The sequence below is a fragment of the Suillus plorans genome, assembly GCF_016647745.1.
Source record: "Suillus plorans strain S12 chromosome Unknown HD556scaffold_4, whole genome shotgun sequence".
NCBI lineage: Eukaryota > Fungi > Basidiomycota > Agaricomycetes > Boletales > Suillaceae > Suillus > Suillus plorans.
Genome location: NW_024537388.1, coordinates 146,534 through 169,652, shown reverse-complemented (window position 1 = coordinate 169,652; position 23,119 = coordinate 146,534). Strand labels below are relative to the sequence as shown.

The 23,119-nt window shown below is 48.2% G+C and overlaps 9 protein-coding genes across 9 annotated transcripts; 5 read left to right on the top strand and 4 right to left on the bottom strand.

Annotated features, from left to right (window-relative positions):
- Nucleotides 1–11: 11 nt before the first annotated feature.
- Nucleotides 12–4,143, bottom strand: HD556DRAFT_1262118 (muts domain V-domain-containing protein; the record flags this gene model as incomplete). The annotated part of the gene is made up of 18 exons (XM_041299067.1): nt 3,568–4,143; nt 3,432–3,518; nt 3,281–3,375; nt 3,105–3,230; nt 2,887–3,053; nt 2,810–2,835; nt 2,670–2,761; nt 2,479–2,606; nt 2,251–2,425; nt 2,067–2,195; nt 1,886–2,018; nt 1,597–1,839; nt 1,499–1,544; nt 1,393–1,448; nt 1,280–1,344; nt 735–1,234; nt 545–681; nt 12–491 (listed from the first exon to the last, which is right to left on the bottom strand). Exons 1-18 carry the CDS (start codon nt 4,096–4,098, stop codon nt 12–14), a joined length of 3,216 nt encoding a protein of 1,071 aa, XP_041165936.1. The 5' UTR covers nt 4,099–4,143.
- Nucleotides 4,144–4,423: 280 nt separating this feature from the next.
- HD556DRAFT_1329027 (ATP12-domain-containing protein) lies at nt 4,424–5,851 on the top strand. The gene is made up of 6 exons (XM_041301636.1): nt 4,424–4,607; nt 4,657–4,865; nt 4,913–5,013; nt 5,063–5,256; nt 5,311–5,454; nt 5,552–5,851. The coding sequence occupies exons 1-6, from the start codon at nt 4,475–4,477 to the stop codon at nt 5,623–5,625; spliced, it is 855 nt and encodes a 284-aa protein (XP_041165935.1). The 5' UTR covers nt 4,424–4,474; the 3' UTR covers nt 5,626–5,851.
- Nucleotides 5,852–6,802: 951 nt separating this feature from the next.
- HD556DRAFT_1227142 (N-terminal glutamine amidase-domain-containing protein) lies at nt 6,803–7,677 on the top strand (the record flags this gene model as incomplete). The annotated part of the gene is made up of 5 exons (XM_041297138.1): nt 6,803–6,949; nt 7,003–7,192; nt 7,250–7,304; nt 7,357–7,420; nt 7,483–7,677. 5 exons carry the CDS (start codon nt 6,803–6,805, stop codon nt 7,675–7,677), a joined length of 651 nt encoding a protein of 216 aa, XP_041165934.1.
- A 116-nt stretch (nt 7,678–7,793) lies between these two features.
- Nucleotides 7,794–9,553, top strand: HD556DRAFT_593364 (uncharacterized protein). Its single transcript, XM_041311038.1, has 9 exons — nt 7,794–7,848; nt 7,901–7,948; nt 8,051–8,117; nt 8,168–8,188; nt 8,246–8,392; nt 8,583–8,595; nt 8,659–9,093; nt 9,151–9,357; nt 9,423–9,553. Exons 3-8 carry the CDS (start codon nt 8,064–8,066, stop codon nt 9,333–9,335), a joined length of 855 nt encoding a protein of 284 aa, XP_041165933.1. The 5' UTR covers nt 7,794–7,848; nt 7,901–7,948; nt 8,051–8,063; the 3' UTR covers nt 9,336–9,357; nt 9,423–9,553.
- A 530-nt stretch (nt 9,554–10,083) lies between these two features.
- On the top strand, nt 10,084–11,190 carry HD556DRAFT_593676 (uncharacterized protein). The gene is made up of 4 exons (XM_041311040.1): nt 10,084–10,313; nt 10,372–10,493; nt 10,549–10,624; nt 10,681–11,190. The coding sequence occupies exons 1-4, from the start codon at nt 10,176–10,178 to the stop codon at nt 10,846–10,848; spliced, it is 504 nt and encodes a 167-aa protein (XP_041165932.1). The 5' UTR covers nt 10,084–10,175; the 3' UTR covers nt 10,849–11,190.
- Nucleotides 10,929–16,664, bottom strand: HD556DRAFT_593409 (uncharacterized protein). Its single transcript, XM_041311039.1, has 9 exons — nt 16,284–16,664; nt 16,033–16,161; nt 15,114–15,975; nt 13,649–15,064; nt 11,759–13,596; nt 11,573–11,710; nt 11,311–11,518; nt 11,247–11,257; nt 10,929–11,192 (listed from the first exon to the last, which is right to left on the bottom strand). Exons 1-9 carry the CDS (start codon nt 16,295–16,297, stop codon nt 11,009–11,011), a joined length of 4,800 nt encoding a protein of 1,599 aa, XP_041165931.1. The 5' UTR covers nt 16,298–16,664; the 3' UTR covers nt 10,929–11,008.
- A 367-nt stretch (nt 16,665–17,031) lies between these two features.
- On the bottom strand, nt 17,032–17,981 carry HD556DRAFT_1429216 (ubiquitin-conjugating enzyme/RWD-like protein; the record flags this gene model as incomplete). The annotated part of the gene is made up of 8 exons (XM_041304794.1): nt 17,032–17,044; nt 17,116–17,171; nt 17,229–17,299; nt 17,354–17,381; nt 17,445–17,522; nt 17,687–17,760; nt 17,821–17,887; nt 17,916–17,981. The coding sequence occupies 8 exons, from the start codon at nt 17,979–17,981 to the stop codon at nt 17,032–17,034; spliced, it is 453 nt and encodes a 150-aa protein (XP_041165930.1).
- A 242-nt stretch (nt 17,982–18,223) lies between these two features.
- On the top strand, nt 18,224–20,496 carry HD556DRAFT_592860 (uncharacterized protein). Its single transcript, XM_041311036.1, has one exon. It carries the CDS (start codon nt 18,279–18,281, stop codon nt 20,208–20,210), a length of 1,932 nt encoding a protein of 643 aa, XP_041165929.1. The 5' UTR covers nt 18,224–18,278; the 3' UTR covers nt 20,211–20,496.
- On the bottom strand, nt 20,490–22,605 carry HD556DRAFT_592934 (uncharacterized protein). Its single transcript, XM_041311037.1, has 4 exons — nt 21,267–22,605; nt 21,031–21,211; nt 20,886–20,980; nt 20,490–20,827 (listed from the first exon to the last, which is right to left on the bottom strand). The coding sequence occupies exons 1-4, from the start codon at nt 22,328–22,330 to the stop codon at nt 20,734–20,736; spliced, it is 1,434 nt and encodes a 477-aa protein (XP_041165928.1). The 5' UTR covers nt 22,331–22,605; the 3' UTR covers nt 20,490–20,733.
- Nucleotides 22,606–23,119: the final 514 nt, after the last annotated feature.

Below are 23,119 nucleotides of genomic sequence, written 5' to 3'. Positions count from 1 at the left end.
GTCCCCACTAGTCAATCGTAAACTGCCGTACTGTAGTTCGCAGTTCTTCCAGTCTCATTGCATCTTGCGTTGAAAGCGCGCGAGCAATGGCACCCATAAGTTTGCGTGTCCTGTAAAAGTGTCAAGCTGAAAGGAGGTGGATGACAAGCATATACCGACCTGGAACGTCGTGTGCGCTGTTCAGTGACGGTCTTGCAAAGTTCAGACCGTTCTGATGCAATACGAAGGATATCGTCCGGAAGGCCTGCAAGGCGACCACACTCGACTCCAAACGACTCCAAAGCAATTCCAGGGGTAAGTTCATACAAAAATGTCACATCCCGAGTTCCGTTTACTCGGACGTCTGTTGTATAGTTCATGTGCAAATTTTGCACTTCCTCGGGGAATTTTCTTTCCAACTCTGTGGCTACTAGCGGATAATGCGTGATGAACAATGTCTTGCACTTCACGCGTTCCACTAGATGATGAAGAACAGCATCCGCAATGGCCATCTGCATGAATGCTGTCATACGAAAATCTGGTGAAATCAAAATTGTGAACCCACCCCATCAGCAGTGGATGTACCCCTTCCTAACTCGTCAAGAATTACTAGACTTTTGTGAGTTGCCCTTTGTAGGATGTCACTCGTCTGTGTCATCTCTACCATGAAAGTTGACCGTCCGCGAGCGAGTTCATCGGACGCTTCACGAATATCGAAGTCAGCGACAGTGAAAACCAGAAAACAATCGACGCACCTCCCATCCTGCTAAAAACCCCGTCCAACAGGCCGAGCCTAACGGCTTTCGCGGGTACGTAGGATCCAATTTGAGCCATAATTGCGATGAGAGCGACCATGCGCACAGCAGAACTTTTTCCACCCATGTTGGGTCCCGTAATGACGCTGCTCCTGGGATAATCGCCTCCAATGCATAACGTGTTCGGAACGAAGGGATCCGTTCGTAATGCCTCAATCATTGGATGTCGTCCCTCCACTATTTCCAGGGAATCCTCTTCGATGAACTTTGGTCGAACGTACCCTTGTTGGTGGGCCACATGTGCCAGACTCAGTAGGCAATCCGCTATACTCAACTTATTGACCACATCTCGCATTATTGAATAGTGGTCTGAAGCAATGGAACTGAGAAATGATGCAAAAGCCTTGTTAGCTTCCGCATTGAGAGCTTCTTTATACCGAGATAATTCATCAATGAGCCTCTTGGCCTCAGGGGTGTGATAACGTCTCAGATACTTGGTTCTGTTGGTCATAAGTGTAGAACGTCTCGCCCATCAAGATACTTACGCAGACATCACTACCCAATTGGTGGGCACTGTTCGATCTTCCGACTTCTTGATTTCAACCAAGTACTGTATTGAACACTCAGCACAATGTGTATTGCAGATATATTGACGCACCTCAATGCCTGCGACAGTCGTCCACGCGAGGGATGGTTTTCGGAGAAGTTTACGAACTGGACATGCAAGTCAGTCAACGTCCTCACTTGTGGATGAAACTTATTACTGGACTTCAACTCCTCATCAAGTTCCGACTTGACAGTTTCGATTAGCTTCAAATCTAGAGATCAGCAGCATGAAAGATAGGGTCAGGAACATACAGACCAACTTGTATTCGTCCAAGGCAGGGAATTGCTCTGGATCTGTCCACAACTCATCTTTCCTGCCACTGTTGGCTTTCTTGATGTCAATTGCAGCCAATAAAGCTTTTATCGGTGCTTTCAATTTCGGGAGGGAAGAAAAAATATCATTCAAGAGCTTTGAATGAAACTCCTCTGAGTGTTCCGGGAATGCATTGGCAACGGTTTCGAAAGCTGAAAGAAACGATGCAAGTTCTTGACATGTGCACTGAAGCACGATTATAATAAATATGTCTGAAACATGAATCTCCTACCTTCCCGTACTGGATGCGGCACAGGCCCTTAGCAAGGTCGGGGAGTCTTTTCAAGATACGGCAAAGTTCCACTAGTTGTGGTAACTTGCTGGACTTGATTTCCTCCACAGCATCTATTCTCTGGTTCAGGATCCTGGTCAAAGGTAAACGTTGCAATTGCAATGTCCCAGGAAGTACGTACAGCTTGTTTGTCAACGGCTTGCCAATCCAATTCTTTAAGAGCCGCGCCCCAAACTTCGTGGATGTGTGATCCAAAATCGACATCAATGTACCATGCGTAGTGAAGTCAGTCTGGTTCTGGTATATTTCACTACGGTTGTACGCATCAGGGACATTGTTATGGAATAATACTGATGAATACTAACAGGTTAGTCATGGTATTGCCGTTGAGAAGCATATGACTCCTCTCGGTGAATTTTGTGAAAAACTTCACGCTTAAAAGCGCGTCTGCAATGCTGAATGTTGAGAGATATTTAATGGAGTGGGCTAAAGATATGGCAACTAATTGCGGAAGACCAGCAACAAGAGCCAGAAGTTTGTCTGCAACAACCTCATGAACGTCCACAGGACATAACTGTAACATTACATCTGACCTGGGTTAAGTTCTTCGGTGCTGGTAGTAGCTTTGGTTGTGTAAAAGTTTGTGATAAAATCGAAAGCTTCCGAGCCGCTTAATGCAGAGTTGAAATGCTCCGTCCTCATTCGTTGGTCATGAGAAGCACTGGAGATCATAAAAAATGTCGTCAGCACAAATTCTCCATCCGAGAAATAAGACAGCGCTCACTTTGCAAAATGTGCCAAAACCTTTTGGGTCATTTTGGTAAGACCTTCGGCGGGAACTAGCAATTCTGCAGGCCTTGTGTGGACAAGTCTTGTCTAAATCGCGATGTGACAACGTTTCAATTATAGCTATGTGAGACCTACCTCGAGCTCGGCGCGCATGATGGTGTCTGGGTGTTTTGTTTGTGAGTAATTCCGGGTAGTTAATTGATTGTGCATACCGTGAAATTCATCCCAAATAACGTCACCGGTACTTGGCGTGATCGCAATCATACCAATGGTGATTTCTCCTTCAGCAGAATCGAGTTTATGACTCTCTACAAGACACAAGAGGGGTGGTGCAGAGTATTTATCGAGGTCGTCGACAGAACCGACCTCATCAACATAACTACATCAAAGTAAGTTGATCGATTCAGTATGCAATAAGGTCTATTCTTACGTTGCCGCTGTATACAACTGAGTAAGTTTGCGCTCGAAAAGTGTGTTCTTGTTCTCGCTCGCTTTTTTGAGGGCGGCTGTTTCTGTTTGCTCGATGATACCAACCTTGTGACCTTTGGAGAGGAGCCTGACTCAGAATCAAATAAGTTCCAGGTGATAACTAAGGTTAAGGCTTACTTCTTCATATGTACCTCTTTCCTATGAACGGGAATGGAGGCAGTGAGAAGGTTCCGCTTCGTATAAGCAACAATTCCGAGCTCTCCGCTGGCAATCTATGGTGGCATTGTTTCGTAACGCGCAAATATTCCACTCTACTAAGTTCACTTACTTTCGCGCTTTCCTCGTGGAAATAAAACTTGTAGCCCTTCTCAATCATTAGGATCGTCCCAGGATGTTCTTTGATGAACGATAAGGCCTAAATAATTAAATCAGTAAGAAAGTTGATGTCATTCTTCACGGCATACCTGAGATTCGTAGGGCGTATAAGTCTCACCACTAGGCCCGACCTCTGCGGCCGCTTTCGTCTTCCTAACCACAGGCTTCTCGCGCGATTTCCTGCCGCCTTTGGTAGGTAAGGAGAACATTGCTCGGAGTTGGGTGAACGCAGGATCTGAGTCATTTCCATCCTGAGAACTATCACCGTCCACGCTCGAGTTCTCTCTGTCTTCAGGGTGTCTTGACGTTCCAAGTAGAATACGTTCCAAGTCTACTCGTGAGCGCGATTTATGATCTTGTATGTTCGTGGTATGAGAATACTCCCTTCTGGAGGAGGCATCAAAACGCCATTGACTTGTAGGGGATTCAGGATGCTTCGATTTCAGTTTCTTTATAGGGGGCTGCTTTTCGACGCCCGAGTCACTGCTAGAATCATCTATAGTCAAGTCTATGGGAGAGTGCGAGGAAACGAGTGCACGCTTCTTCGTCGCGGAGCTCTGGACAAAAAATGAAGAGATCTGTGGTTGGTTTCGTCTACTGGCAGACTGCCCTTGCGGCATCCTGATCGCGTTAAAGGATGCAGACTTGCTGAGAGTACGGTCGCGTCACAGCGGAGTGCATTACGTCACGTGTTTGTGATTTAACTTCTTCTTTTGTCACAATCATATAGGTATGACGGGTCACGGAGAGTACAAACGGCGTGTTCTTGTGATCGATGCTGGGTTCGGATCACCTTGAAATCTACACACAAGTACTGCTAGTTACTCTTACTTATTTCCTAACAGTTTACAATCGTTTGCTTTGATTGCTTCATTGTTCGCACTGAAGCGAGGTACTTAGTCACTGAGCTTACATGAGCGTAGAGGACCAAATATATTATTCAACTTGAACAGAGCAGTTTCAAGTTCAACTCGTAATTTTCTAGTCGGTCATACCATGTACTGCAGGCTACTTTCACGGTCAACAGCTCGTGTAAGGTTCTCGTGTAACTCGAGCGTACACTCTTTCTCTAGGTCATTTGCTACTGCTTCGTTACCCCCCGATGGCACGGTGGTGTCGGAGACAAATCGTGAGCATTGCAAGACTGGCTGCTGTGATCGTCTTTTTATGCATTTTAGGTGCTGAGGCTACCCTGAAACGTTTTTGGGAGACAGTAGGAATCTCAAAGAGAGATGACGGACTCGCTGTGACGCTTGACATGCGAGCGTTGAAAACACCGTCTGGCAATACCCTGCTGTTACCCAGAAACAAGCGTTTAGTTGCAACACTCATTGCAAACGAATGGGAAAACCAGGAAATCTTGCTGAAACCTCATGCTCTTCCCATGGTATGAGTGCTCAACGATGATATAATCCCTGTCATTGACTAGCGCAGACTTCCATAGCCTCACGGGCCATCGATGCCTTCCATGATGAAAAAACATGCTCGGAAGTGCGAGAATCTCTTCTTAATTACTTGGATACTGATACAATATGGTGCGTGTTTATTTTCACAAGAACGACCAATCTGATGATGACTCCATAGTTTTCATCACGACGACCCACCTCCGTTGGTAGAACTCCAGCACAAGCACTGGGATCCATTGATCGAATGGGCGACATCTACGTTCAACATCGATATACAAGTCTTCACCTCGATTTTGTTCCATTCACAATCGGCAGAAACGCGAGCTAAGCTTGACACTATCTTGACTGAGATGGACCCCTGGGAGTTGGCTGGTGAGTGCCATGGAATTATCATTGAAGTTAAGGGGACCACATTGACCATTCTAGCCATGGAACGGGTGACATATACGACGAAATCTTTTTTGATTGCGCTTGCGCTCGTGAAGAGGCATATCACTGTTGAAGAAGCAGCTGTGGCTGCACAAGTTGAAGTCTCGAGTCAGATTCAAAGATGGGGAGAGGTCGAAGACTGTGAGTTTAGCATCGCTATCCTGAGGAGGCGTTCCGAATTCTGCAATTGCCTCCCCATCATGCACTTGAGCGGTACTGATTATAGATCGTTTTACAGCTCACGATGTCGATTTCCACGACATACGCAGACACTTGGGGAGTGCTGCTTGTTTGCTTACGAATAGTTCTTAGATAATGGAAATAAATATCCACCTCCTATCTAATTGATCATCGTTTCAGGTATATCCATATATCCAAACGTTGCGCGGAAAGCTATGCTGTCCAATTTAATGCTCCCCCTCTCGCACTTTGGCTGGCTCCGTGACAACCTCATGACGTGTGCAGACGCCTGTCTTGAGCTCTCCTTGTACTTTCTCAAGATATCGATCTCATCGCCGCGAGAACGTGAATTTTTTGCCGAGCTGTGCCGCCTATCATTGCCAAGTTAGAGGTCTGTAGGCAGTTCACTTACGCGGTTTGAGCGCTAAATGTTCTCACTGTCCTACGAGAGACCTCCGGACAGATGATAATGAATTCCTGTGTTGTGTGAAATTTAGATACTTATCCGTCGATTCCGCTTACGATTTACAGAGTCATTCTACTGCGTGAGCACTAAATTTATTGACCGTCGGCCTTGAAGACACGACACTATTATTCGTTCGCAAGGTTCCTGGACCCTTGCTCGGTGGACCACGCCAACAACAACCTGATAAACAAGAGCGGGGTGAGGTATTTTTTCAGCAAGCTTTCTACTGAGATATTGAAGGCCTCCCCCTGTAGGTCACAATTGGCAATTTCTTGATTGGACGCTGGGAGAATCTTTGAGACTAAGGCACCCCGGACTCACTATCAAGAAAATCGATCAAAAGCTTATTGATCGATCATGATCTGATCGGGATGAGATCAATACTCCCGACCTAATCATCAGCACGCAAAGGTTGTGTGATATGTGGCACTTTTTCCTTGTGACCGTGCTCGTGATTAATTAAGGCTTGTGTGGTGGGATGTAAGTCCAAAGTTTATATGAATGCTTGCATGACACGCTGACAACGATAACGCAGGTCTTGGATCCGTGTTGTCCCCCATTATTAATTTATTCATGAACAATAATATCCTCAGCATTGCCTTCTCTCGGCATTTCCCATATCTTATCAAAACACAGGCTCTCGTTCAAAGCACAGCGTGAACTGAAAACAAATTTTATAATATCATGTGCCCGATGATGACAAATGACATGCTTGGACGGGACTCCCTGGTCCAGTCCGGTGGAGCGTTCCAACTAGCGCGAGGATACGGAACCGAGACCCAACCGGGAGCTCCTCCGAGTGAGGTAGGGCGACGATCGTGCTTGTCGGAGTTCAAACTAGCAATGCTTCCTAAACCTCTCGACAGTCCATACACCTCGTGCTATTGCGAGGAAAACATTTATTTCCTTGTACATCGATTTCTGGAACAAGCACAGGTAAAAGCTACATGGGACATTTTTGCTGTCATCGTATCGAATGTGACCAAGACGGTAAACTGTGTACAGCCGACGAATACGTGAACCTTATGTCACAGAAAGTTTAGGTTGCCCTTTGGAGTCAACTCAAGGCGCCTGCTGCAAATACAGCAGTAATTTGGGATTATCACGCCGTCTTGGTTCTGCGCAGCCGGTCAGAATCTCATCGTGGGTTGCTCAACACGACGCTAAGCATCGAAGAGGAAACTTGGATCTACGATTTCGATTCTATCTTGGAGATGCCTAGTCGTTGGGAAGGTATGCAGATATATAATGCACGGGCGTCATGACAATTTAATCACGGATCTTGTCAAGAGTATGTTGAGAAGACCTTCCCACCAGATTCAGACATACCACCACAGTATCGTAGGTATGTCTGCCCCCGTTTTGCTCGGTATCGTATTTCTAACATCATTTATTAGTCTTTTCAGGGTTATATCTGGAGAAGAATACCTGCGTTCTTTTGCATCGGACCGATCTCATATGGTGGGTAAAAAGAATCTTTACTTTGCGTGCGACCTGTAATGATGGACTCTTCTGAATCTCAGTTATCTCCCGCGGCCGACTCATCGAATGAGTATATTTCTCCGCCACCCCTTTACCCTATTGTTTGTGGACCCCTAGCTGCTGCGCACGGTTTCACCAACAACCTCATGACTCATTTTGTTTCGATGGAGTCATCTAAAGGATACGGGACAGTGATGGATCGAGAGACGTTCGTTAGCTGGTGTTCGCAAGCATAGACCCATAGTGTATTACCGTGACATGTGACGTGCAGCGTGACTTGGTTCTTCACTGGTACCACACAGTGCACACGCAAGTAGTAACCTTTACTCACTTATTGTTCTCTTTCATTTTCTTCTTTGCGATGAATGCAACATCATCGACGTCCATAGTAACTAATGACCTTTCGAGTAACGGGCTCACACCTCCTACCGGACAGTCAGAATGCTCATTCAATGGTAGTCACCGTGAGCCGACGAATTTTACTGGGGCTCAGAATGGTTTCTCGCAGTGAGTCGGCTGATTTGATGTCTGTCCCTTGCGTGCGACTTTCTGACTTTTGGGTTCGTCACTCGAACGCGTGGCAATTGTGAAATTACTCAACCTACGCAGTCCTCCGTACCAAATGCACAACGAGGAGATTGTACATCACCTCTATCATGCGGGATTTCAGACTGGCGTATGTACAGGATTTTTCTAGGAGACGAAACCTAATCTTCACCTTTCCAGAATTATGCCGATACCATACTGGTAGGCGAATTTTCATCACATCATATTTATTGTACCTAATACATATTTTTTATTTAGCATGTGCATCAAAATACTTACCGCCTTCACGCTATCATTCTTTCAAAATCGCCATTGCTAGCGCATCTTATGTCAACCTCACCTCAGTCCGGAGCTCAGCGTGTGATATATGTACAGCTTGAACATGATCCAGAGGTTACCCAAGAAGTACGTGTGCCATTTTACTTATTACTCCGTTCATTTCCGGCCACCGAACGCGGGGGAGAGATACGAAGGTCACATTTGACTCAAATATTATTTTCTTATCGTGTACAACCACCGTCCTCGGAGCCCGTGCTGGGCGGAATTTGTCATCTAGAAACTACAGGAGCTGACAGAATTATTATTACCCCTGCAGGGCTTTGCCATAGGTATGCACAATCGTGTCCTTGATCATGTCTTTACTTGGTGTTCATTTCCGGGGGCATTTCTAGCGCTAGGATATCTATATTCATCGGTTTCGCTAAGTCTCATTCGGCCCGACAATGCACGAGGAGTACTCGCAGCTGGTTGTCTTCTTGGAGGCATGGATGAGTTGTGCGGTTATGCGTATGATGCATGCAGACAATCGATCAACGTGGAGACAATCAATGAATGGCTCGAGTTCATTGACACGATCCCTTCATCACCAGATGGATCTCTCACCCCTGAACTATCGCTTGCGTCTGTCTTTGGTCACTTTGCCCAAAGATTGAGAGATGATGTTTTTCACTTCCTCGTGGTGACACTCCCAAACGCCCTGGAGATTAATTCATCCGAGTCCGACCTATCACAGGGCCACACCAGTCGTGACACACTGTTGCGTGTATTTTCCCTTGTGCCCTTCGACATGTTTAAATCGGCGGTCGAATCACGCGCGTTTGAAATTGGTAAATGCTGCTATCGGTCATTAACATTGTACCGAACATTTATCTTTATATTCACAGGATCTGATCAAACCCGTTTTAAGTTTGCGAAGGATGTAATAGAGATGAGGAAGAAAGGGATCGCACGAGGGCACGGAGCAGAAGAAACGGTTGTTTTAGCATTCGGCGGAGGGCATCCTGGTGGAAGCGCCGTTCACGTCACTCGAAAAATACGAAAGCGGCCCCTATGGAAGGTCAACTCATGAAGCCGAATCTTGTTGGAAAGTCGTATTACGTGACTTTTACTCCTGCAATCCCAGTTGACCTATTTTTTGCTCGTTGACTATCGCCAGATTACTACTCGCGCAGCAATGCTCAGCGTTACTTTCCAGTGAAAACCTACAAATAGCCAGGTTCAATATACGATGTCGATCGTGTATACCTGATAGGCAATTTGCTTGGCAGTGTGGTTAATATTAGCCTTTTAGCTGCGCAGAACGCTCCGGAACTTGTGAATTATTACTTACCTTTTACAGGTTCCAACACTTTTTCGATGAGCCTATCGATTGAATGAACATGAACTGGTTCAATGACCCAGATCTTCAGTACTGAGTCGGTCTTGTCTTTAGTCACGTAATCAACCCGGTGACGCAGAAACACCACCCCGAAACCCGCCTCCACCTCCCCCCACAAACCCTTTAATCCAAGTACACGAATTATCCCGCGTTCTGCACGAATACCACGCATAGCGCGTCAGATGCCGGCTAGTCGCCCAATATAGTAGAAAACAGGTTCCGAGAGGTAGCAGAACGCTGTTTGACATGCCGGATGAAGGACTCCTCGAATTGTCCACCTCAATCCCAAAAGTGATGACGCTGAATCGATGCCGGAACTTTTCGCGGCTTTTAGACGAACAATGCATCGCCTTGCATCGCTCTATCTATGCGTGTCTTCTTCAGGCTCCTCGAAGTACACCATGATCGAAATAATATCCAATTTCCGTGACTGAGTATCACGAGTTGCGTTAACCTGGGGCTTGCTCGTCACTCCCCGGGGATATAAAGCCTGCGATCTAGCATTATGAAAAACAACCAATCTACATTCCAATGGCCCACTTCTTCGAGATTTACTTCACTGGAAGGGATGATCCTCGCAATGGCTGCATCGTCATCGGCGAGGACACCAAGCCAGTGTTTTTTGAATTCGAGACACAATACTTGCCACCTTCCTCAGCACGTACCACTGTCAGTGCCGTCTTCAGACTTTGGCAGGCGACGCCTAACTTGCGAACTTTCATTACAGATATCTAGCAATCGCAGTCCCGTTGCAGTGTTGGATTGGCCAGACGGTGGCCTCGGTGTCGCAACTATCGGTGATCGTGAAATTCCAATGACACACCTGGTCCAACAGGGATCTAGTACATCGTAAGTCGGTATTAATACTATGACAATGATGCCTTAATATTAAGTCAATTTTCAGCGCTCGTAGGTTCCCTTCTGCCGATGGTCGCCAATATGAATGGCGAAAGTGTCACGCTGACCCCAGGTCGTACGAGGCAAGTCTACCACAATATTTCAAATATCATCCGCTAACATGCTGTGTTATCAAAAGCTGTTCTCCGGACCCAATACAAGAATCGCTAAGTTCCAGAAGCTCTCCCAAGCCACGCCAATTGGTCCTTCGCATGGAACACTGCAATATAGCTTTAGTCATGACCTTCTATTGCTGGAAGCCTTGATCACTTTGAATCTCAATAGGTGGCTAGATTGGACCGGGTGAGATGTTGGTTGGAATGACAAGGAATATGTATGCATGTATTACGGCCTCTGTACGAATATCAATATCACAACGCCCAATGTAAACACAAATTCTCCATGTAAGTAAGACCAAGCTAACGAAAAAAGATCAATATAGTATAAACGATTATTAACTCCAGCAATCAAGGATTTCTCATCGATCCCAGCATGTGTTCCAGTTTTTCTTCAACCGTCCAATGCATATCGGCGTCAGAGTGGAATGATAATGGGGTAGTGCGGTCAGGGGGTAGGTTACCAAAATTGAATGAACCGGCGTCCATCCCCTGGGAAAGTGACTCGATCAAACGACCAATATGAGTGGACGAACTTGGAGTTAGTCAATTAGTACCGAACTTCTGCGTACCAAGCGCAAGAACTAACCTATAAAAAACCTGCTCCGGCGTTAGCGAAAAGTGACGTTTGATGATGTTGCAAGACCATTCACCTTGGTTTCAGGTCGATTCTTGTTCTGTGATGGCTTTTTACGGGAAAGGAACGACGAACCACTACCCTTTGACGTCGATCTGCCGTGTTCCTTTACGAACACTTGCAGGGCTTCAGTGTTATCGCGCAAAGAATATTCGGATGCAAGACTGGTTCTGCTGGCATAAACTGATTCAAGGTCGTCGTCACGCAAGCCGTTCACTATTGACCTAAAAACAGTCAGTTATCCAGTGGATGGGCTAAACCCAGAGAACAATACACACCAGATGGTTTCGCCATTCGCCATCTCAATCAGTTCAAGGGCAGCACCGTCGGGATGACCTTCATGAGAGCTCCCAATGTCCACCGCATCGTCAGCGGGTGTATTTGAATTTTTGCTCTCACCAGCGTACATGTCGTATCTGATGTTAAGTATTAGACACGGAAAAACGGACAAAATAATTACACACAGAGAATCATACGCAGAGTTCGGCTTCTCGACAGGTGCACCTAACGTTGAAGGATTTAAAAGAACCTCAGCTTGGGCGGTCATTGATGTGGGTAAAGGAGGTGACCGATCAGTTGAGAATCGCTTTCCTCCGTTCGACTTCGGTGGCGGTGGGGTAGGTGCGCGGTCATGTACTGAACGACCAGACTGTGCAGACGTGGCGCTGCCCGGCCGACGATGACGCTTACCCGAAGGCTTACGCGCCATCTGGCTCAAGTCCGTTTTAGATGCACGAAAGTCCGAGGGAAAGATAAGCGTTCTCCTGACAATAGCGGGATTCTCAGGAATGCCTTGATGATTGTGACTGGATTCCCCCGCTCTGCGAATGGAGAGTTTTCTCACAGTCCTATCATCTCCTCCGCTGCTGATACCGCCATCATCGTTAAATTGTGGTTCTGGGAGAGGTGATCGAGATCGCATGGCTGAGAGGTCACCTCGTGCTATGGATGAGCCTGCCGCATTATTTGATGTACTCCTTGACAGAGACCAGCCCGCTGTGCGTGATGAAACTGAGGCAGACCGTGCTAACAGGTCATTTAATGCGGCTTGATCAAGACCAAGATTGGTAGCTGCCTCAAACAACTGTTTGACGGCAGCAGAATCATTGCCCATCGCTGGCGCTCCGTCGATGCTTGGCCGAACGCTACCTACTATAGGCACAGAAGCAGAAGCCAGGACAGGTGCCGAAGTGGGTGAAACGGTATTAACGGGAGAACTAAGTAGGCCTTGACCATGATGTGACGAAGTCGTCGGAGAAGGAGTGGTTGGAGAAGCTCGCGAAAGCCCATTACTATTTTCAGCTTGAGTATCTGCTGCACGCTTTCGGAAGCGGGACATAAAGCCTCTCAGGCCAGGGGTAGCTGAGGCCGGGGGGCTGGATATTGATGTCGGTGACTTAGCCTTGCCCAAATCTGTCGAGCTTCCGTAGGCATAACCCTTGGTAAGAGGTAATGTTGGCCTGCGATTCAGAGAAGCCGAGGGGGGTGGTGCAGTTCTTGGCTGGAGGTCCAGAGGGAAGGGAGTAACTTCTTCACCACTCGGAACTGGCTGTTTGACTCTTAGAGTATTACGGAGACGCCTCATCCTCTGGGTGATATTCAGAGAGGGCTGATGGGTGAGAGTAGAAGGAGGAGTCTTTGGCTGTTGTGGAAGAGGCATGGTTTCTACACTGGTAGGTGCTGACACTAAATGGGGTGCAGATATCTGGCTGGGGGTGATTTTCTTCCGTGTCACAGATACGCTTGAGGCATTGGCATCAGTAAATCTTTGGCCAGAAGAGGTCTTCATCAACGCAGCAGTAGCAGCTTCTGCTTTCCGCCGAACTTCATTTACAAGTTCGACCTGATCCATCAATGGTCCAGGACTTCGTATCGAAGCCGAACGGAATGGGAGTGAATTGGACGATGACTGAATATCATCCTGAGCAAGTGACGCGACTGGCTGGGGAGTTGTTGCCGGTGGCACCTGAGTCTGCGGTGGATCACTAGGCTGTGGTACATCTTCTACAGGTGGACTTTTGTCCTGCGGTGATTCTATAGTTTCTTGCTCGTCTCCAAAGCCAAGGGCACGAGCTAGATCCCTATTGCGACGCGTGGTAGTAGGGGACGCCTTGATCTCTGAGGGATCCTCCAATTCTACCCTGTTATCGGTCACGACGCCAATCGCAGGTGCGCGGGGGATGCTCCCCACGACGGAGTCAAGTAATGCATGAGCCTTGGCAGCTTGATCAGGCGCTGGGGAGCGCCGTCCGGTAGCGGACGCCTGGGAAGCAGCCGGTTGGTTCGGCGGCGGGCTCGCAACCTGTGACCGGTCGTGAGCCATAAGTAAAATGGAGTAAGAGAAGAGGACAAACCCGGTTATCACGACCGTTCTGAGAATAGTTCGACTGTGAGGTCGATGGCCTCCGTCTCCGAAGCGAGTTGGTCCGCTCTCGAGGCTCTGTATTATTTTCCTTTGCGCGCGCAGCGCTCACCAGCTTGTCTTGAATGACCACAAAATCGGATTTGGTCAGACCTGCATACCGCCGTATGATGTCCTCGAAGTCATCATCATCCTGCAAGCTACCTGGAGTGACGGAGTTAGATTTGTCCAGATCATGCCACCTGGACTGTTGTTCAACATCACTGAAGAGGTCGACAGTTACATCTTTCTTCTGCTCAGCAGACCATGAGTGATAACTGGATCCAGTGGATTCCAGTGAAGACTGAGATGAGTTGGTCAATGCCGAAAAGGCAACAGGCTGAGGGAGTCCAAGAGAGAAATGCGATGATGACTTGTGATGATGTTTTGATGAACGGACGGTGGCATGGTTGGAGAAGCTCGGGGAGTCATTTGAAGAGAATGCAGGAGAGGCGGTAGTGGACCGAGACTGAGTGGGAGTGGGAGACCGCATACTGCGGGTCGAAAATGAACGCGAGGACCCATAGTTGACGACACCTGAAAGGCTGGAGGGGGAACGATGGTCCACAGGAGCAGGACTAGTCGAACGATTCCACGCTCCAGCATTGGGCGCCTGAGGGTAAACGGGACTCTCAGGAGGCACAGGCACTCGAATTGGCCGGTTTGGAGATTTAGATTTATCTGCATTAGACTGAAGATCAGTGTCCGTGCTCAAACTACCATTTCTACTGTGACTGTGACTAGAAGAACTACCCCGCCTGCTGTGAGTGCGGTTGGAGTTAGAAGGTGTACTAGAGGGTGAGTTGACATTCCAAGTGATGTTCGATGGTGTACCCGGTCGAGAAGATACGACCATGGGTCGGAAGGCGGAGCCCATCAATGGAGATACAGGTTTCCTCCTGAAGGCGGATGACACAGAGGCTTCCTGGTCAGTACCACTCGTGCTCTCGCGTTGACTGTCCGACGAGTATTGACCACCAGCACTACGTGACAAAAACGAGCTTGCCGGTGGGGCCACGGACGGTGAGATGGGTCGTGGGGTGCTACGAGATGCGTCTGAACCTCGTCGGAGTAAGCTTGAAGTGAAGGTGGTGGTGATGAGTGATGTTCCATTCACGTTTGGGAGCGTAGGTGACATCGCACGTGGAGTTGCGGAATGCGCACGCGCATCATCAGAGTCAAATGAGGGATCACGAGGCGTCATGGGACGAGGCATTCCGGGAATGTAACCTGGAAGACGAGGGGTGGGGGAGATGGTACCCGCACGACCCAATGGGGTTGGGGAAAAACGTTGCCTCTCGTTGTCAATGTTCATCTGTTTATCTGATGATATTGCGGTTCCACCTTCGTAGTCATTGGGTGATTGGGTCTGACATCATGATTCAGTATAAAGTTCTTGAAGAAATCAAATTCCCCACCGAAGCTCCTGACGTCGAATCACTAGCTGGAGATGAGGCATTCGACTGTTCTACGTCACTCGACCGTGGAGCAGGATGTGCTGTTCTAGGCATGAGTATCTCATCCTCAGCCTCCTCTTCAAAATCCCGTATAACACACTCCAGAGCAAGTTCAACGCGCTGAACGCTGACAGAACTGTTACTTGATGGATGTGTGCTACTTTTGTTGTTGTCCGCGAGCGCTTGCGAAGGAAAATCTTCGATAGAGGATATTAATGACGTGGAACGAGCCAAGGGAGTCTTGTCGTTGGGGCTGGAAGGCACTGAAGATACAGGACCGCTGCCTTCGGGGGTTGCAGGTCTCAAACTCTCGGAGTAATTTGATGAGGGTTTTTCTCTGAGACTATGATCGGAATCTGATGGTGTTATAGAGGCTGCGCCACGGCTGCTGCCACTTCTTTGCGACACAGAGCGTAGATAGCTGTACTCGCGAAACCGCCCAGATGCAAAAAGATTGTTGCTGTACCTCTTTGTTGAACGCGAACTCGGCGACGGCGATGAAGTAACAGATGAAGCTGGGTATGTGGTCGAAGAGGTCGTGGTGGATATATGAGAGGTACGCTCATGGGTGTAGTCGGATTCCATTCCCAGGTCAGTCGCATTAGCGCCACAGTCGCCCTCAAGTTTGCTGCTCGAAGTGGTGCTGGGCGCAGCATTTTTGGTACGCATCCGCCCCAGCGTCTCAAGGATCATGACCTCTTCCTCCTCTGATATCTGGCTTGGCACACCACGGGCTCTCTGTTCCGCAAACTTAGACCTGAGATCGTCAAGTGTAAGAGGATCGCCGGAGGAGGAGCGAAGAAGCGTGAAACGGCGAGTAAGACTGGGTACCTGTATTGTGAGAGAGTTGTAAGGTTGACAAGACAGGTCTGTGACGCACTCTGGCAATATGAGTGACGTCCGAAAGTCACTAGCAGGCGGGAGTGCTAGTAATTGCTTGTGCTCAGATGTCGGTGTGAACCAGTCTTCGTCAAACGGGTGACTTCTGGTAATAGGGTCGGACCTTTTGCTAAGGCACGTCAACAATAAAAGGTAAAGCGAAGAAGCCGTTTAATCGCAGCAGTGAGGTGACGAGATATATGATACGCGAATGAGGCTCGTAATTGAAAAGGTAGAGAGCAGCAGGCTCACCGGAAACGATGCATGGTTTTTGCTGGCAGGAACCCTCGTTTAGTACACGAGGCAGGGCGCTTGGATTATTGGATCTCGAGACTTTCTGGGAAATGAGCCTGATGTGCAACGTGGTGGACACGAGTTAGTGTCTTTACGGAAAATATCCTTCTTTCAGACTGCTTTGAATAGGACCGTCAAAAGATCCTGATGGACCTGAGGTCTACACGTAACGCAAGATAACGGTGAGCGGAATAAAGAAGGAGGGTGTGATTTATGTGCATCCGAGCTTCAGCAAGCTGACTTGGAGACTCATGCACGTCCAAGGAAATTGCCACAAAAATTTAAGCGGTGTATGCTCTCTTACTAACAAGTCCATCTGTTAACTTGCTCCCTCCTTCAAAGTTTGTCCAGCTTTCGACAGAATGGTTGAATGTCCTCCACGTTAATGCCAATGAAAGCCGCAACACCCTGCATGCCAAGCCCTATCAGTTTCAAGATTCTAGATTCTTGACCAATATCTGCTGCGGTGTCTTCGTTCCAGGCCTCGTGAACACAGATCTAACTCCCTTCGCCCAGCTCTGAGCTCACACGAAGTGAAGCAAACTGGCTTTAAGTATGTAAATAATACACACGCGGGCATCATGTCAGTGACGCCCGCAGGATACCGAAATTCATTTATGACAACCCCTTTATCTTCTACTGAGTCCCCATACTACATCAGAATAACTCAGAGCTGTCGCGGGAAGCGGTTTGCTACCATCCGAGCCTACATTGCGTACCTGACGCCAGTAAGTATACCTCATATTACACGGAAGAAGCCCTTTATGAAACAGGGTAAGACGCCACTTACTTCTTCGTGTACTCCTTTGCCGTAGCCAGGAACTTTGCTTTGTCGTTCTTCAATAACTGAAAATCATAACGGTTAGGGGTCCACATCAATTACGGCCAAGACCAAAATCTCACTGCAGCGATTTCAGGCTCGAACGGATCGTCCGGGCTTGGATTATTCACTTTCTCTTGAATTACCGCCAGCACTACAAATAAAGCATGGATCTATCAGCCCGAAAGAATCACGAGCTAAGTTTTACCTGTTGATAGTGTTACTGATGGCTTCCACTTGACAAGTCGAATAGAGCTTAATTACACTATCCCTGTGGGTGAAGAAAACGTTGGCCTCACCTCATCACGAAGAATGGGGACGCAAATGTGGCCCTCTTCGTTGATGCCGGGATGGTAAATCTTAGTTAAGAATGTGACCTAGTGATGCCGTGGATGAACCCCCGCGTAAATGACACGAAAACGAAGTAAGAGCTATGAAGGTTAGAAACTCAATCGAACTGATGAGCATAGTGGAACGTTTCGGGGTTCGACTCGGATGGATGGATATGCAACGGCATAGAAGATAAAGGTTGATAACTCACATTCGGCGCCTTGAATGGAAAATTCGTCGGGAGCTCGATCTTGAAGTGAAATGTCCCAGTTTTATATGGGCCATCTGGCTTGATGCGCAGAGATGTGAATGGAAGAGAGGGAAATTAAATGCTACTAATGATACTTACAGAGCCCTTCACTGAACACTTCCAAACGAGTAAGTTATCCGCTTCTGGTTCGACTGTTATCCCCTAAATAGCGCTAGTCAGATAAAGCTACATCTGCTGTGCCACGGGTTACACACATCGAGTGGTCTGTTTGTGATATCTTGGAGCTCCTAGACATCATCCAGGGGCGCGAAGGTCAAGTTCATGGCATCCTCACGAAAGAGAGGAAGGGCACCTTTTGAATTCGCCTGTAAACGATTGAGATCCTGAATCAATAAGTGGCTCGGCCATTCATACCTGAGGGCAGTCATCCTGGGTCTTCTACTGAGTTGTGGACCAACAGTGGTACTAGGACTCAGACTCGGAGTACCAGTAGAATGACCGTGTGACTTGACCGAAACGGAAATAATGACAAACTCGACCAAATCCGGACAGACACTTTGTTGTTGCAACTTAACTTGCTTTCAGCCGAGCAATGGTAGCTGCAGACTCAAGCTCGAGCATAGTAGACGGACCAAGTGGTTCAAGGCCATCCACTCCTCTGTTGGTTCCTTCAAAGAAACGCAAGGTCGCGTCCCATCCTGAAGCATCTCCTGCACCCAATGATCCAAACAACCCAAGCATAGCAGCCAATGTTGCTCTACCCACCCGAAATGACTTTTTCTCTCGTCCTCGTCTTACAATATCGCGGTTCCCTACATTCATGGATACTTCTGTAGCGTATCACACCACAGAACAGCTTGCTATGAACCGTATGGCCTTCAGATACGTCCCAGCAGGTGTTTCGCCCCCTGGATCCGCCCTCCCATGTCGAACAATCGAAAGTCTGCCCACAAGCTACAGAGTTAGCTGGGAGGATCGCAGCTCCTTCGTGAAGGTCACTCCTGATGGCATGGGGTTAATTGGGGAAAGAGGGTTCAGGAGTGCGCGATGTAATGCACCCGTCCGTGAGGGCAAGTGGTATATGGAGGTTCGCGTCGAGGATGGTGGAGGAGATCGCTCTACTCATGCCCCAGATATTAACATGCGTCAGGGAAGTCATGTCCGACTTGGCTGGGCGCGACGAGAAGCACCTTTGAATGGTCCAGTTGGCTTAGATGCATATTCGTATGGTTATCGTGACAACAATGGTGATAAGGTCTATCTATCGCGTCCTCGCCCTTATGGTTGTTCCTTCCGTAGCGGGGATGTTATTGGCATGTACATATCCCTTCCATCTCGACGCAAACCCGATCCCGGTGACAATCACGACCCCGCACATATTCGACGTGAACGCATCCCTATTGAGTTCAAGGGCCAGGAGTATTTCGAAAGTCTCGAGTATCCTCAGATCAAAGAGATGACCGCTCTTATGGACTTCTCCAATAAATCAAGTAATACGGCATCACTCCCATCCGCCTCTTCAAACAAGAAAGCTGCATCAACAAAAAACCTCCCAGAGCGAGGCGTACGTCCTGGACAGGTATTAGAAGCCCCTATTCTCCGCCCTCTACCAACCTTGCCAGACTCTTACATTGCGTTCTTCGTCAATGGTGAATGCCAAGGCATTGCGTTCGAAGACCTATTCGATTACCTGCCTTTGCGCACGACGCCTGCGTCGAGGAAGAAGGAAAAAGACAAGAAACGAGCGCGTGAAGGAGCCCCTCGAGAACATAAAGAAAACCCTTTTGATGACGGAACACTGGGGTATTACCCATTCATTTCCTTGTTCAACTATGCCCGCGTGCGCTTGAATCCAGGCCCAAATTTCGACTTTCCGCCTCCCCCTGACATAGATAGTGTGCTCAAGGACACTGATCATAATGCAAATCAAACTCAGACTTGGCGTCCTATTTGCGAGCGGTACCCGGAATTCATGAAGGAACAGTGGGATCTGGACGATCAAGAAGAAGAAGAGGCTGCATTGGATGCGGCCAAAAGAACAGAGGTCGAGAAAACCGAGGCACAGAAGAAAGCACAGAGGGAAAAAAGTAGACAGCAAACTGAAGCTCGGAAGAGAGCAAAGAAAAACGCAGAGCTGCGAGGATCTTCAGTTGTAAGTGCCCACGGCTCCACGACGGAACCCGCAGCCCCCAGTGATGACCGTCTCGGGTCGTCTGTCTTGATCGCGTCTACACCGCAAGCGATAGAGCGTGGAATGGATCAGATACACTCCCCTGCACCAACAGCTGCGTCAAGTGGCGATTTCAATCACGTCCCAGAGGCGGAGAGTGGGTACAACTCTGAGGTCGTAGAGGGAGATGAAGAAGAGCAACACGATGGATTCGCGCCAGACGTCGATCATCACGATGACGATGACGACGATGACGACGAAGTGTTCAGGGATGCCGCAAGCCCTTACCGCAAATCACGGACGCAAAATAATAGTTCTTCCGTCATGGACATTGACCTAGAAGATCTACTGTAGTATATATTGATGTATATAACTTTACATGGGTAATCAGATAGCAGGTGAAGGACGAGAGTAAATGTGAAACATGCAGAGGCAGTGACCTTCTTGGCTCGCGAGAGCGCAATATACTTTGAATTGGTCCGAAATGGTCGTCACTGAGCCACGTTAGAGGGTGTGGAACCTTGGCGGGTTGTCGCGTATAAAAATTTTCAACACAATCCAACTGTCCAAGTTGCGATTAGGATGAAACCAAGCGGGATATGGGACTCAGGGGACGCAGTGGCTGGCAAAGTAGTTCACAAATCAGATTTCAATGAACCAGCGGTGGAGAGCAATGCTACGAACTCGCAGATTTCAAACCAACCCCTTTTCCACAAATAGATTGTGTTGCATGGCGCAAAAGCAATCCACTCTGATGTCCAGAGTGGGAAAGTACTCCCAGAGCTGCAAGCATCACGAGGTAGTCTAAGTGACGTTGACGACACAATCATGTAGGTGGCCATGTTTCTGCATATGTAGGGCGTTCAGCCCACCTCTCCTAAGTACGTCCACCGATGCGAGGGGTCAAGCCTGGATATAGAGGATCATAATAGGTGGCGCAAAAGAGATGGCCAGCTTGGACGTGTGCAAACCTATGCAGACATTCCTCAGATCAGTGAGGAAACTTCCATATGAAATGGAGAAACCCACCGCCACATGGCAAGGACGAACACGATCTGTAACAGAACTCCCACCCAAACCAGATCACGGCGATGGAAATAACTATTTTCACCAGTGATAGTCGGCTAGTTGCGAGAATGATAAGATGGGATCATATCAAATGTCTTTGTCTTACCAAAAGCCCGCTTCGGTCTTCGGCTCCCTTGGTATATTTGTGCATCAAGTCACGCTCACACTCTTTCACCGATTCGATACGAAGGGTCCGAGCCAATTGATTCCGAGAACGCCGCGCTGCCCTTGAACGTTCTTCGAGTTCTTTTGAGTAGCTCGGCTTCAATGCGAGATTATCAGGAGGTCTACAGTTCCTATCAATCAGCCTTTGTTTGCGAAGCCTCACGCTTACAATATTACCTATCTTCATCACTCAGCCCACTAGCCCATTCTTGGAGCGTTTGCCGTATTTGAGCTAGGGCCGCAGTGCGACAAATAGGTGGATCACGATGTAGGACTGATGAGCGTTCAGGGACATCTTCATGAACTTTCTCCCCCGTTGCATCGATAACGCAAATTTTATTTTTGCTTGAGACACGAGGAGTACGAGTTTTAGCTGATGGCAAAGCACGGATTACGTCTTCCGCGTCTGCACGCCCGTTCACAATCGGTATAGGAAGTTCGTCAATCCTTTCTCGACCGAATGCATCCACGAGCTTCACGCTGAAGGCTCTTCTATGTGGACGTGATGATGGTGCGTTGGTACGAGAAGCGGGTATCATGTGGCGTTCAGGAGTTACAGGCCTAGCTAACACCGAATCGTCTACGGATTCACCTTGAGAAGAACGGTTAATGTTAATTCTTGTTTGGAGGATGTTCCACGACCGTGATGCATGACCATTGGGTAGAGAGTCGGGCGCAGGTATGCGCATGTCGGTTACAGGTGGTACTTGCTGTTCAACTTCAACAGTTGACGCCTCTGAATCCGTTACATCAAAGCGCACTTTGAGAATATTCTTTTTTGTTCTGATAGAACCAGAGTTGGATGGCCCGTTAGACCAAATCTGAGTTGTGGTCGCGCCTGGGGGTGCTGGGGTGCGCACATGAAGAGTTTCAGTACGTGGCACAGGATGTACTGGCGTGAAGAGGCCATTACCTGCCGGGGCCTCAGGCTTTGAGCGTCGCTCGAGTCTAGAGTTAGCTCGAGACAGAGACGTCCGTAATGTTGATGATGGAGTCAGAATCAATCCAGAGGAGACTGGAGGTGGCAATGTCACCTTCGGATCGTGTTTGAGTAGGACAGGCGTAGCGGCAGTCCACGCTCCGGGAGGTCTTGGAATCTTCATCGCGGTGTAGTTCAGATGAGCGAAACTATCCTCATCCAGTCGCACGGGAGTAACATCTGCTTGGTGTGTCTCTACCTCAGGACCATCCTGAGAGGCGGAACTGGTCAGCGGTGGCGTTTCATGACTGGAAGAGGGCATTGTCTGTTCTTCGCCCTCAGACCCAAATGACTTTAATGGACAGTCTGGGACAGAATAGAACGAGGCAGCTGAAGTTGAGACAAGAGGTCTGATTTGGATAGGTGAGTTGCCTTCTCGTGATAGCGAGAATGGTGGTGATACTTTGATATGTATTATAATGAGACGCTAAAAACCAACATGGGGTGGTAAAGGGAATTGACACACTGCGTTTATCATCCTCATGCTCATCGTCACCGAGATTTTTCTTTTTACACTTGTGCTGTTCCCTTGCACGGTCGAGAACAGGGTTAACGTCTGTCTCGCTCATGCTTGAATTGTTTCTACCCAGTCTTGTGAGAGGATATCTTTCACTGGGTGAACTTGATGGATGTGCGAGTTGAAGGCGCAGAGGCGTGCTACTGAAGCGTCGCAGAAGATGGACCCGCGGCTGGCGTAAAGTTGATATACGTTGCTTTCCTGAGCACGACTCGGACCTGGCGTGACGAGGAGTAGTCACTCAGATGCGCGGCATCGGCACATCGGCCAATCTGTGTTTCAGTGCCAGCTTTGTATGGATAAATTAGGAATTGCCGCTAGTCTTAAGCTTGACATGTCACCGGCAGGAGGAGTAGTAAGTTCGATATATATGCACATCCGATGCAGTGTTTCAAGTTGTCATTCCCCGCCAATTTCGGTTCTTCAGAATCACCTAATGAGTCTCTCGTTCGTGCTTGGGAAGTCGCAGGCACTGTAGGAATATTGTGCGTATTATACCGCGACTTTATTAAAAATAAAACAGATCGAGGAGAT